Source organism: Octopus sinensis, linkage group LG18 (assembly GCF_006345805.1).
Source record: "Octopus sinensis linkage group LG18, ASM634580v1, whole genome shotgun sequence".
Taxonomy (NCBI): Eukaryota; Metazoa; Mollusca; class Cephalopoda; order Octopoda; family Octopodidae; genus Octopus; species Octopus sinensis.
The window spans coordinates 37,526,236-37,540,476 of NC_043014.1; the positions used below are offsets into that span (position 1 = coordinate 37,526,236).

The 14,241-nt window shown below is 38.2% G+C and overlaps 1 protein-coding gene and 1 non-coding gene across 3 annotated transcripts in view; one reads left to right on the top strand and one right to left on the bottom strand.

The window, feature by feature from the left end:
* The first annotated feature begins 2,866 nt into the window (after positions 1-2,866).
* Positions 2,867-14,241, top strand: part of LOC115221244 — a 101,493-nt gene continuing 90,118 nt past the window's right edge. Inside the window, exon 1 of one of the 2 annotated variants that reach the window (XM_036510890.1) lies at positions 2,867-3,007. Coding sequence is in view for 1 of the 2 variants with exons in the window: in XM_036510889.1 (XP_036366782.1) it covers positions 2,990-2,996 (7 nt within the window). In the remaining variant the exon portion in view is untranslated. The remainder of the gene's footprint in view (positions 3,008-14,241) is intronic. The other variant, XM_036510889.1, reaches the window with a different exon arrangement.
* Trnal-uag lies at positions 11,400-11,481 on the bottom strand. The gene has a single exon. It is a non-coding gene; the product is annotated as a tRNA-Leu (tRNA).

The window sequence follows — 14,241 nt, forward strand, 5'->3', positions numbered from 1 at the left end:
GCATTTGCACTTTGTGGTCCCTGCACTCTGATGTTACACATTCATTGAAGCATACTAGCTTCATTCCTCTCCAGTCTTTGTAGTCTTCTGCATTCAGGGTCCACGTCACACTAACATAGAGCATAGTCGTTCGTACGCAGATATCATACAATCTGCCTTTCACTCTGAGAGAGAAGCCTTTTGTTGCCAACAGAGATAATAGCTCTCTGAACTTTCTCCATCCGATTCTTATTCCAACAACTATGCTTTCAGGGCATACTCCTCCACTATTAATTTGGTCACCTATTATTATGGGGATAATAATGATAATGGAACACCCCCTCCCACATGACGAGTGGTATGTGGTAGTCGTTACAAATACTGTGATGTCGAGAATTCGGGGTAGTCGGTCATAGATAATCGTGTCTTACTTGTCTAACTAACTATACTGCTATACCGGAGTGGACGTTACAACAGTCCGATGTCGAATTACAATACCTATGTAACAGAAACTATCATCAGACTCTAAAGAGCCTCCTAGGCATTTGAGAAATTGCCGTGAGTCTTTAGTGTTTATTGTTCCTGTGCATGTCACATACTTAGGCGACTTTTCCTGCATTTTTATGTGTCTATATCTTGCACTGGGTTCCACAAATGGAATTCCTTCCAACACTTTTTCTACATACTGACAGGCCGTCAAGTATACAAAGTATATGTGAGTGCAAACATGGATGTATGCGTTAAGCACGGAGCATTGAAAGAGCCTATAATTTGACGTTAGAAGAATGTTCAGACACAAGGATGATAAATACCAGTTCGTGGTCAAGGTACACGATAGCTGAAGTGTTGTAACAAGAAGTTGAGGCTGCAATGCAGAACCAATTGAGGCATATGTCGTTTGGGGAGCTGTGGATACCATGCAGAGCCGGTTACTTGCTACAGGAGTTCTCGCAGGTAGTGTTGCTGTTAACCATGGTGATGTAATTCACGAACAGTGAGGAGATAGAACCTGTGCAAGTGCTGCTAGTTGCTGTGTTCGTAGAGAGATGTTGTTGACGACGTTAAGACGGAGGAGACAGAGATGGAGGTCCTGAATGCTGCTGGACGAAGTTGAGTCTCTATGTGGCTGCTGGTGTGTTGTCGCTGGAACTAGCTGTGTGTTCTGTGGTTAGTGGTTAGACCTAAAAAGGTTTTGAACCGAAAGACGTCAACTCAAAGTGTCGCTAGAGTTTATAGTGAACAGTCGGCTCAAATTGAGGTTTAGAAGAGACTGTCTCACGTGACCTTATCAGAAGGTTGCGAATGGTTGAGTTGCACATTGGCGCGCAACAGAGCAAGAGAGAAAAGTACACCAATACCAACCAATCAGCGTAGTGGACACAACAGGGTCCAAAAGGGTCTCCGAAGGCTAGCTGTTATCTACTACGTTCGTACTTATGTATATATATAAGAGAGAGAGAGAGAGAGAGAGAGAGAGAGAGAGAGAGAGAGAGAGAGAGAGAGAGAGAGAGAGAGAGTCCGCTACAGGCTGTAACTGTGGTTGATGGGCAATTGGAAATTGTTTAGGCAGCGTTTTGTTCTCATTTATAGCTATGTTAAGATAAAGATTTATGTAGTAATTTTGCAATACCACGTCAGCATTTGAACATAATTTATTGCATTGCTTCAATATGAAAAGATGTTCATGTATTATATACTTAATGGAAACAGTAAGGTGAAAATAACATAACATGCAAGGGAAATGTCTGTTCGAAATTTAACACTTGGACTGGTTTTGACATATCAAATAAATATACAGGCACCGTGTCGGGTCTTCTTCTTCGACATTCTCGATTGAATATGCAGCCGTTAGAACAACTAGAGGAAAGAGAGAGAGAGAGGGGGGAGTGAGAGTGTAATTCGAATTCGTCCTAAGACACTCTAAATTTGACGAGAGTGAAGATCATCATACCGGCTCAGACATCTTAACACTGCGAAATTACTGAGTTGACTCTGTGACTCAAGTGTGATTCCTCCGCTCATTATACTCTGATTCTGGGTAGGAAAGAAAAACGCGAAATTACTGAACAAGAAGAATCAGTTCCTCACAAAGTACGTTCACGTCAAAAAATAAAAATAGAAATAAAAAAAATACAAATTACGATGAAAGACAACCAAAGTGGAGTCAGCTCATCCGGAAGAATTCATGACTGGGCGATTATTAGCAAAAATAATTTATATTTTAATTAATAATTTATAAGCAAAAATAATAACCTGGTCATTATGGTAAAGCTGATGACGTACTTGAAGGAATAGAACTTGAATCTTATACGAGGAAGATCAAGAGAAATAGTTGTGTTGAGTGGAGTGTGATGCCTATATTTTGGGGATATCAGAGGGAAATTCTTTGCTCTTTTGCTGTGAAAGTGGTCACTCTTTGAGTTGCAACGCTTGTCAGAGATGTTCTTATAAGAATGGGGCAAATAAACCATTTCATATCACTTGTGTCCTTAATACTCTGGAGCGGAGAGTGAAAGAAGAAAAAAGAAAAGAAAGAAAAAGAAAGCATAAACATGACTGAATTTAATAAATTTGAAAGTATTTTTCATATCGAAGGAATCGATGATAAAAGCGTTACGACCGGCGAACGAACTTAGTACAAGTAGCGGACGGGCATTTTACTTAAGCATTCTGAATTTGAAGACACACCGATATTCTTATTGTTTTATTGGGATCATCGACCTAAATAAAACTGCATTATCGGTGTGCGAGACGAATATAAAAAATAGAAACATCTATTTCCTGTGTATCTTTCTGATTCCAATGTATTTATAACACGTAACTTATATGACGCCAAAACGATTTTTATAAAACGTAATAATATTATTACTGTTATATCTAAATTTGCACAGGGACACGTATTCATACGTAACCGCACGTAACCTTCGCAACGCTAATAACAAACAGGAGGAGTAAACATTGGTTATGAGATGAAATGTTTTGCCGGGTGTAGGCAGTCTTTTACGAACTGATGTATCGTGAGTGTCGGGTATGCCTTTTGTATACATTTCTTCCCCCACCTCTCCCCCTCATTCTCTCTCTTTCTTTCTCCCATATATATATATATATATATATATCACTTTGACTTTGATCACTTTGACCGACCAGTCCGTCAGGCGTCCATTTGACATCGCTGGTCACAGCACGCTGTCCACTCCTCTCTGGAGTATATATATATTATATATATATATATATATTATATATATATATATATATATATATATATATATATATATACTTTATTTAAAAGCAGCAGAAATTCAACAAAACCTGTTACTCGGAGTTTCACGTTCCCGTTGTCGGACAGTTTTTGTTAAAAAAAAAAAAAAAAATATATATATATATGGTAGAGCTCCATTTTTTTTTAAAACTGTCCGAACGGTAACGTGAAACTCCGAGTAACAGGTTTTGTTGAATTTCTGCTGCTTTTAAATAAAGCATATTACTCTACTCCTGATATTTGAGTACTCTTTTTCCACCTTGTTTCACATTTATGTGTTTACTCCGGTATATATATACGCACCCGCGCGCGTGCGTGTATAATATCTGTCTATCTAATTCGATATATATAAACAATTTATTTACAAGATAGTATAGAGTAATATATTTATCTTATAGTCAAACTTATTTTCAGCTATGTGTGTGTATGTATGTATTTATGTATGTATGTACATGATATATATTATTTGGTGTCATCGATCAATTTATAGAAAAGAGCAAAAAATTTACTGATGGTAGAACTCCATATATTTAACAGAAGTTAACTCCAAATGTGATTTCCTGTTTCGTTATATTGGTGCGATAAAAAATCCCCACAAAAAACGAAATTAGAAGTCACATTATATAACTGTGTGTATAATGACATACATACATACATAGAAAAATACCCTGTTGATGTTGAAATTCCAATGAAGGAGCCTCGGATCTATGTTAGAAACCGGCTCTTTCTCTATTAGCAAGAAATCTTAAAATAAAACTGAAACACACACACACACACATGCATATTTTCTTACGCACTTTCAGTTAAGTCAGAACGTCAATATTTTAACTTCATATATTACGTTCACTAAATCTGAATAGATTATTTCTAGTACTTTGTTGATAGTTGTTCCCATTCGTATGCTTTGCACGCTGAGATCATTAAAAATACATTATCTAAAAGCATTAGAATACATTATAATATCTGAACATCCAAAACGCATCGTTTATTTATAAGTTGCTCAGAAGCTGAAAGTTAAACACGGGATGCCAGTCAGTCTTTGACTGGAGCTCCCTTTAGCTTCAATGACCATCGGAATACGTCCTTGAAAAAGTAGCAATCAAGAAAAGAAGTAATAATAATTTCAAGTTTTGGAACAGGCCAGCAATTTGAAAGGACGGAGTTGATTACATCTAGCACGTCATTTTATGGACTCCGACATAAATGCTGCTAAGCATTTCGTCCGACGCGCTAACTAGCTTTTCCACCTTAAAAGAAGCAACAGTTATTTAAAAAAAATTTTGGCTCAAGAGAAGAAATTTTACGTGGACGGTTTTGGGCAATTTCTTTGAACTCAGTACTTGAGTGTTTGTGTGTGTTTAATCGATCCCGTAAGGATGAAGTGCAAAAATTCACTGTGGCCAGATTTGAATTCAGACCGTAAAGAGTGGAATGCTGCAAAGTATTTTGTCCGACTTGCGAACGATTGTCTGTCTGTCAGTTTGTTTGTCTGTCTGTCTGTCAGTCAGTCAGTCAGTCTGTCTGTCTGTCTGTATGTATGTATATATATATATATATATATCCATATCTATCTATCAATCGATCTATATCTATCTATCTATATATATATACACATAAATATGGGGATAAGCAAATTAGATCAATATATAAAGTTTATTAGATACATGAAATACAGAATATGCATACATGTATACATATAAAAAGGGCCAATTTACACAGAGTAGAAATGATATAGAAAAGTAAAGGAGTGAAATAAAGATACTACAAATCCAACAGCTGTTTCTGGGGTCTCGACGATCCTTAATAATGTTTGTAGATTAATTCCATCAGAAAATGCGGCCTTTTGGGTGCCTTTAACATACGGCCGCATTCTCTGATGTAATTAATCAATTTGCTTCTATATCCGCTCAAGTTAGAATATTTTGGGCACTACAAAGTGTATTCTATATGGAGAACATCTGAATCTCATCCATGATATATATATATATATAATATACATATTTCGTCCGACGAACGGGAACGTGAAACTCTGAGTAACAGCTTTTGTTATATTTCTGCTGCTTTTAAATAAAGCATATTATTCTACCTCTGGTATTTGAGTACTCTTTTTTCCACTTTGTTTCACATTTATGTGCTTACTTACTTTAACTTACTCCGGCATATATATATATATATATATATATATATATATATATATATATATATAATATATATATATATATATATATATAATCAATATAGGGTGGCAAAAAATTTTGTAGAAATTTTTGCCACCAGCGGCCTAGTGGGAAAAAATTAAATAGTCATAGACCATTTTTACGTTCAACATCACAATCAAGGATCGGCCATAATAGGCCATTCACCCACTAGAAATAACAGCCAAAGCTTCAACCGCAAATAAACATCAATTCGTAAACCAGGAGAAAATTAAAAAACATTTACCCTGTAATAATGTTTTTTAATTTTCTCCTGGTTTACGAATTGATGTTTATTTGCGGTTGAAGCTTTGGCTGTTATTTCTAGTGGGTGAATGGCCTATTATGGCCGTTCCTTGATTGTGATTATATATATATATATATATATATATATATATATATATATATATATATATATATGTATATATGTATATATATATATATATATATGTATATATGTATATACGTATATATATGATATATATAATATATATAATATATATATATATATATATATATATATATATATATATATATATATATATATATATATATAGGCGTAGGCGTGACTCCAAGGTTAGAAGCCTGCTTTACAACCATATGGTTCAGGCTTCGGTCCCATTGCGTGGCACCTTCCGCTAGTGTCTTCTACTATACCCTCGGGCTAACTAAAGTCTTGTGAGTAGATTTGGTAGACGGAAACTTATATATATATATACCGGAGTAAGCACATAGATGTGAAACAAGGTGGAAAAATGAGTACTCAAATACCAGAGGTAGAGTAATATGCTTTATTTAAAAGCAGCAGAAATATAACAAAAGCTGTTACTCAGAGTTCGTGCTTGTACAGATATGTAGCACACGCTCGTCGGATTTTCGTTTTCGTGCAAGATGACTGAACGCCTAGAGTAGTGACCATAAACCTATGTCTCATTAACAGTGCTGGCAGCCTTCATGAAGTTCTGGGTCCTGGTTTGCGCAGTCAAACATTTCCTCTGCGATATCCATGCGGAGTTGCTTCTGCTGTTCCTCCAGCATCCTGAGGGAATTTTGCGGACGCTCACCGCATGCACATATCCTCCGTTAAAATGCAATGTACTGATCCTCTGTTTATTCCCACTTCGTGAACAATTTCCTGGATTGTTAATCAACGGTCTTCCATGATTATTCGCCGAACATTCTCAATTGACTCCTCGCTCCGGCTTGTAGATGGTCTTCTTGCCTGAGCGTGCCTCGCTCTCCACTAAAGTATAGCTACGTCTAAAGCGGTTGTACCATTCTTTGATTTGAGTTTTGCCTTTGGCATCATCGCCAGAGGCTTACTGAATCTTCTGGATGGTTTGAGCATGAGTATCGTCAAGGTTTTGGCAAAACATGATGCAATACCTCTACTCAATGGTTGCTGCTGGAAGGCCATATGTATGGCAGCAGGATTCAGCTCCTCTCCATACTTCCAGAAAAATGTCAGAAGCGGTTGTTGGAGAATTTTTACGGTTTCACTAGCCACAATTTCTGGCCTCCTAATTTCTCCCGATTCTAATCCCATAGATTACTGTGTTGGGGATGCGGTTGAGAAAAATACCAACCATCTGCCTGCAACACCAAAGCTGAGATGGTAATCAAAGTGGCGAGCTGGCAGAATCGTTAGCACGTCGGGCGAAATGCTTAGCGGTATTTCGGCTGCCGTTACGTTGTGAGTTCAAATTCTGCCGAGGTCGACTTTGCCTTTCATCCTTTTGGGGTCGATAAATTAAGTACCAGTCATGCACTGGGGTCGATGTAATCGACTTAATACCTATGTCTGTCCATGTTTGTCCCCTCTATGTTTAGCCCCTTGTGGGTAATAAAGAAATAGGTAACCAAGATCAGTGAGGTATTTGAAGATCTATAGTAGTTGAAAACTTGGCTAGGTGACTCTAGTATCCGAGAACAAAGCTGTCACATGGCTTAGTATAAGCTCTCCATACTTTCAATAGACTTTGGTAACATTGCTTCATTTCCTTAAGGGTAGTTTTGTTCATGAGGAGCTGTTCGGTACAGCTCCATACTTCATTCTTTCCTCTTCCTTGCTCATCTGTCACCATGTTATGTGTTTCGAAGTGATCCTGGGGAAATGCATTCAAGCATGCTATGCAGCTTTTTTTTTTTTTTTTATCAAATAAGATTTCTGGTTTTTAGGTACGAGTGTTGTACGAGCAAGTATCGTCAGTCAGTGTGGCATAGCGAGTTCATCGTTCATCGAGCAGGTTGAAGGGTGATACTCTGTAGAACGTGAACTGTCTCATTAGTTTTACAACAACGATCTGGATAGTTTGACTGGTGATATTTTAGAAAAGGCTGGCAGAATCATTAGTATGCCAGGCAAAATGTTCAGCGATATTTCGTCCATACTCTTACTCTTTACTCTTTTACTTGTTTCAGTCATTTGACTGCGGCCATGCTGGAGCACCGCCTTTAATCGAGCAACTCGACCCCGGGACTTATTCTTTTGTAAGCCCAGTACTTATTCTATCGGTCTCTTTTGCCGAACCGCTAAGTAACGGGGACATAAACACACCAGCATCGGTTGTCAAGCAATGCTAGGGGCACAAACACAGACACACGCATATATATATATATATATATATATATATATATATATATAATATATATATATATTATATATATATATATATATATATATATATATATATATATATATATATATATATATATATATATATATATATATATAATATATACATATATACGACGGGCTTCTTTCAGTTTCCGTCTACCAAATCCACTCACAATGCTTTGGTCGACCCGAGGCTATAGTAGAAGACACTTGCCCAAGATGCCACACAGTGGGACTGAACCCAGAACTATGTGGTTCATAAGCAAGCTACTTACCACACAGCTACTTCTACGCCTTGGCGGGCAGGTGACAAAAGGGAGCAACAGGCTATGGAAAATCATCCATAATGAACCCTGTCTGACCCATACAAGCTTGGAAAAGTAGATATTTAAAAATATCATTAATATAAAATAAGACATATAATACACCAAGCAAATAAGTATTAAGGATGTCCAGATATTAGTGCATTATAGGGATCTTTTCACTCACAAGGCTTTGGTCGGCCCGAGGCTATAGTAGAAGACACGTGTCCAAGGTGCCACGCAATGGGACTGAACCCGGAACCATGTGGTTGGTAAACAAGCTACTTACCACACAGCCACTCCTGCGCCTACACAGCCACTCCATCTTCACGTTCTGAGTTTAAATTCCGCTGAGGTCTTTGGCATTCATCCTTTTGTGGTCAATAGATTAAATACCAGTTGAGTATGGGGTTCGATGTAAGCGACTGATCCCCTCCCCCAAATTTCCGGCCTTGTGCCTATAGTAGAAAGGATATTTTAGGATATTTATTTGTACAGTACATATTCCGTATCTAATTTAATTTAACCACAGTGTACTGTGACTGTATAGTGCAGGGGTCGCCAAAGGAGGCCTGAGGGACCCCCTAGGGGTCGGCGTGGAATTACAGGGGGTCGATGATAAGCAAGGGGTCGAATGGGGGTCGGCCTGCGAAAGACCAGCTCACCCAGATGAATTGCTTAAAATAGTTAGTCAGCGCCATGATCATCCCTCACATCAATGTTGTTAATTTCAATGAAAGATATTCCAGTAATATGTTGCGTTTTTCACATTTTCTAACCGTGAAAACAACTTCATAAAAATTGAAAGTTCAGTGCTATGTACTCGTACACGTAGTTTTAAATGTAAAAAGTCAGTCATCCTCAATAGGATTTCTTAATTTGTCGTACATGTATATTTTAGCTAACATTTTAATTGACAGCATCAGTATCCGGTATGCATTTAAAATATGGTAGGATAGGGTAGGGTATTAAGATATTTTAAACGAGGAGGGTGGTTAATGTGGAAGGAGAAGTAGCTAAAGAGGGTCGATGCTGAAGGAGAAGTGGATAAAGGGGGTCGATGCGGAAGGAGAAGTGGATAAAGGGGTCGATGCGGAAGGAGAAGTGGATAAAGGGGGTCGATGCGGAAGGAGAAGTGGATAAAGGGGTCGATGCGGAAAGAGAAGTGGATAAAGGGGGTCGATGCTGAAGGAGAAGTGGATAAAGGGGGTCGATGCGGAAGGAGAAGTGGATAAAGGGGGTCGATGCAAAAGGAGAAGTGGATAAAGGGGATCGATGCGGAAGGAGAAGTGGATAAAGGGGTCGATGCGGAAGGAGAAGTGGATAAAGGGGGTCGATGCAGAAGGAGAAGTGGATAAAGGGGATCGATGCGGAAGGAGAAGTGGATAAAGGGGGTCGATGTGGAAGGAGAAGTGGATAAAGGGGATCGATGCGGAAGGAGAAGTGGATAAAGGGGTCGATGCGGAAAGAGAAGTGGATAAAGGGGGTCGATGCGGAAGGAGAAGTGGATAAAGGGGGTCGATGCGGAAGGAGAAGTGGATAAAGGGGGTTGATGGTCAAAACAGATTGGTGACCCTGGTACAGAGTATTTACTTTCCAGGTCTTTTCTCAAAATAACTGTAAATCGTTCTGGGGTAGTGGTGTGTGTGGTTTCTGATCTTGATACGGCTTTTCGAGGTACGTTATACCGCCTGCGGTTTAATGTAAACTTGCAAGTTTAGGCGCAGGAGTGGCTGTGTGGTAAGTAGCTTGCTAACCAACCACATGGTTCTGGGTTTAGACCCAATGCATGGCATCTTGGGCAAGTGTCTTCTGCTATAGCCCCGGGCCGAATAATGCCTTGTGAGTGGATTTGGTAGACGGAAACTGAAAGAAGCCTGTCGTATATATGTATATTTATATATATATATGTATGTGTGTGTTTGTGTGTCTGTGTTTGTCCCCCTAGCATTGCTTGACAACCGATGCTGGTGTGTTAACGTCCCCGTCACTTAGCGGTTCGGCAAAAGAGACTGATAGAATAAGTACTGGGCTTACAAAGAATAAGTCCCGGGGTCGATTTGCTCGACTAAAGGCGGTGCTCCAGCATGGCCGCAGTCAAATGATTGAAACAAGTAAAAGAGTAAGTTATCATCCTACGTTCTGCTAGAGTCTTAAGACAATTTTTTGTTTGTTTCTACGTTAGTTGTCCGTGTTTAAAGGCAATTAACTTACCTGTTAGTATCTTGTAAAACCATAGATAATTTATCATAAAGTCGCAGTTATTGGTTCTCTTTTACTCTTTTACTTGTTTCAGTCATTTGACTGCAGCCATACTGGAGCACCGCCTTTAGGCGAGCAAATCGATCCCAGGACTTATTCTTTGGAAGCCTAGTACTTATTGCCGAACCGCTAGGTTACGGGAACGTAGACACACCAGCATCGGTTGCCAAGTGATGTTGGGAGGACAAACACAGACACACAAACATATATATATATATACATATATACGACGGGCTTCTTTCAGTTTCCGTCTACCAAATACGCTCATGTTGTCTTGTCAATTGTCAGTTGGGAAGAGAAAGCTAATGGGTTGTGCGTGCGTGCTTGTTCCTGTGTGTGTGTGTGTGTGTGTGCGCGTACTTATTCTTCTGTGTATATGTGTGTTTGTTCTGTTTTTTTAGTATTTATATGTTGTGGAATGTAGAAATAACAGAGAGAGAGAGAGAGAGAGAGAGAGAGAGGAACAAGCACGCACGCACAATCTATTAGCTTTCTCTTCGCAACTAGACAACACAACATGTGGTCACTGCAATGACCGATTAAGTGTTTACATTATTCCGAGTTAAAACGAAAGGTTGCCAGTTATTTTTTGTAACTTGATCGATCACAGATACCATTAAGTCAGTAGGTTTCCTATCGATTCGAGTTATAATCGTTCTTTCATGTAACTGTTCTAGTAAACAGCAACGATATGTTTATATTTACATACATACATAAAAATAGTTACAAATCGATCGCAATTATCACTAACTATAAGGAGCATGGAATACAAAGAAAAAATACACTGGCAGCGATGGGATTCGAACCCACGCCTCCGAAGAGACTGGTGCCTAAAACCAGCGCCTTAGACCACTCGGCCACGCTACCACTTGTGTTTTGGCATCATGAATAAATATGTCATGATTAAGCTAAACAAACGTGGTGCAATTCTAAGCTGTTATGTTTCCATATCACGTGGTTTACTCATTCAATGACCGGGTTATTTATTACATATAGGAAGCTAGTGTATTTTCGTTTTTCACCCAACACATTTCACGTTTTACACTTTCGAGTCAACACTAGCTTGACAATCTTAATGACTGTATCTCAATTCAGAATTTTCGAACCAAGTTACCAATGATCTTTATCCTTTATGACACAAAAGTTGATTTATTATATCATTTATTTACTCTTTTACTTGTTTAAGTCACTGGTTAATTTATGTTTAGTAATTATAGTTAGATGTATAACTGAAGTGTTAAAGCGAAAGTAGAGTGAAACTTGGAAGTGAAAAGCGATTAAGAAAATTAGGCGAAATAATATTAGGGACCTTTTAGGATCGAAATCAGTAGATTTCGTCTGATTGAATCTTGCTGTAGAAAGACCTAAATCAGGGATTCTCAATCATTTTTTACTTATGAACTCATTTGATTGCTATTTTATTCTAGTGTCTCCCCACTCCCATAGTCATACAATGCTTAAAACCTAGTTTTATAGATATTTCTTTCAAAATTCCTATTTTGTTTTTCACACATTAACTTGTGTAGGTTGAACTATGTAAATTGTTAGAGAAAGAAACCTGGCTGTTTCTTTGCAATGCATACCTAAACAGACATCTAAAGCAAAAGTTTTTCAGGGGCTTTTCAAATAACTATTGTGGAGCCACAACCTACTATTTTGTTGCGTGGACTCCCAAAACTGGAATCTTTTCGGTTTGAACGGCAGTTTTTTTCTAGCGGTGTCATATGAAATTGTCACCCATAATTATGACCCTAATATCGATCTATTGCATTTCAATCTGTTTTAGGGTTAGGGGTGGTGGGAAGGGTATCTTTTTTTCTTCAGAAATGTAAATAAACCCAATCTATTTCTTAAACGAGGGACATATTCATACGGCACAGAATGTTTTTACCTCAATAGAAGTCATTGATTGGTTGAAATTGCAGAATTTGAAGAAAAAAACCCAACAAATATCTTACAAACTATAGAATTTTTTGAATAAAGCCAAGAGAAAAAGATGTTGTATAAACACATTCTACCAGTATACGAAGTTTAAAAGTGTTTAGTTACGTGGAAATTATTTTTAAAAAACTGCCGTTCAAACCGAAAAGATCCCAAAAATGTTATATGGACCCCAGTTCCACTGACCTAAATGTTTAAAAAGTCTTAAACATAAAATCTTTTATCTTTTACATATTTCAGTTATCGGGCTGCGACCATGCGAAGGCACGCACGGCCTTGAAAGGTTTAGTCGAACAAATCGACTTCATTACTGTTTTTTTTTTTTTAAGTCTGGTGCTTATTGTATCGGTCTCTAATGCCGAACCGCTAAGTAACGGGTACGTAAACAGCGGCTGTGACACACACCTGCGCACGCACACACATACACACATATGACGGGCTGCCGGGCAGTTTCCGTCTTCACTCACAAGACGTTTGTCGATCCAGGGTTGTGGTAGAAGACATTCCCCATGATGCCACGCAGAGAGACTGCACCCCAAATCATGCGATTTCTAAGATGACTTCTTAACCACACAGCTCAAATATGACCAATACATAATCAGAGAACAGTAGCGCACGATCGTGCACTACTGTGTAATCACAGAAGATGGCTTTCCTAACTTACTCTATGTGCTCAGAGTGTTATAAGACGCACTTTTTATATTTTAAAATATATCAAAAATATTTCCATTCGTTTAATGCAGTGGTTCTTAACTTTTCTTGTAGCGCCCCACTTTAAAGTAGTTGTTATGTCTATTGGCGAGTGAAATATCTATTTCTTTACTAGCCACAAGGGGCTAAACACAGAGAGGACAGACAAACAGATTAAGTCGATTATATCGACCCCAGTGCGTAACTGGTTCTTATTTAATCAACCCAGAAAGGATGAAAGGCAAAGTCGACCTCAGCGGAATTTGAACTCCGAACGTAACGGCAGAAGAAATACGGCGAGTGAAATATCACGACTAAACTAACTTAACATAGATTATAATTTATAAAAGGGATTGTATTAGCTTTTAACAGTGAAATGATAAAGAAATTAATACAGACAAAAGTTGTAAATATACTTTATACTTTGCAAGTTAAGGACTTCCCGGTACCTGCTGAGATCTCATTTTATTTTGATAACCATTGCTGGTTTTATCATGTGTAATATATTTACTACGATAGGTAAAACTTATTTATGTTAATTATGTTACCCCACCACCCACTGAAACCTAACGCTTCCTTTCGACAAGCTTAACCTCTGGTCTAATGCGTCTGTATCGCCCATGGGAGATCCGAGTGTTGTAGGCTAGGAAGCCGGATGAGCACTCATTCAATGACCGGGTTATTTATTACATATAGGAAGCTAGTGTATTTTCGTTTTTCTTAACGTATATCGACAGTTATGTGTAGAGGTCACATCATCTCATTATACTTCCTTCCCCAACATGCATAATCCACACCTGATATGTGTCTTACGTCTTTTAATGATTGTGTTTCCTTTAAGAGATATGAAAAGAATGTTGAAAAATTTTCAAATCACATAAAAGCTGTTCACAATGCGTGGATGACAACAAAATCATAGCTGTGGTGCGTTACACTAATGACCGATCGTAGTTGCATAAACCATTACAAGAAATGTGAATTGTACATCTTGTATGG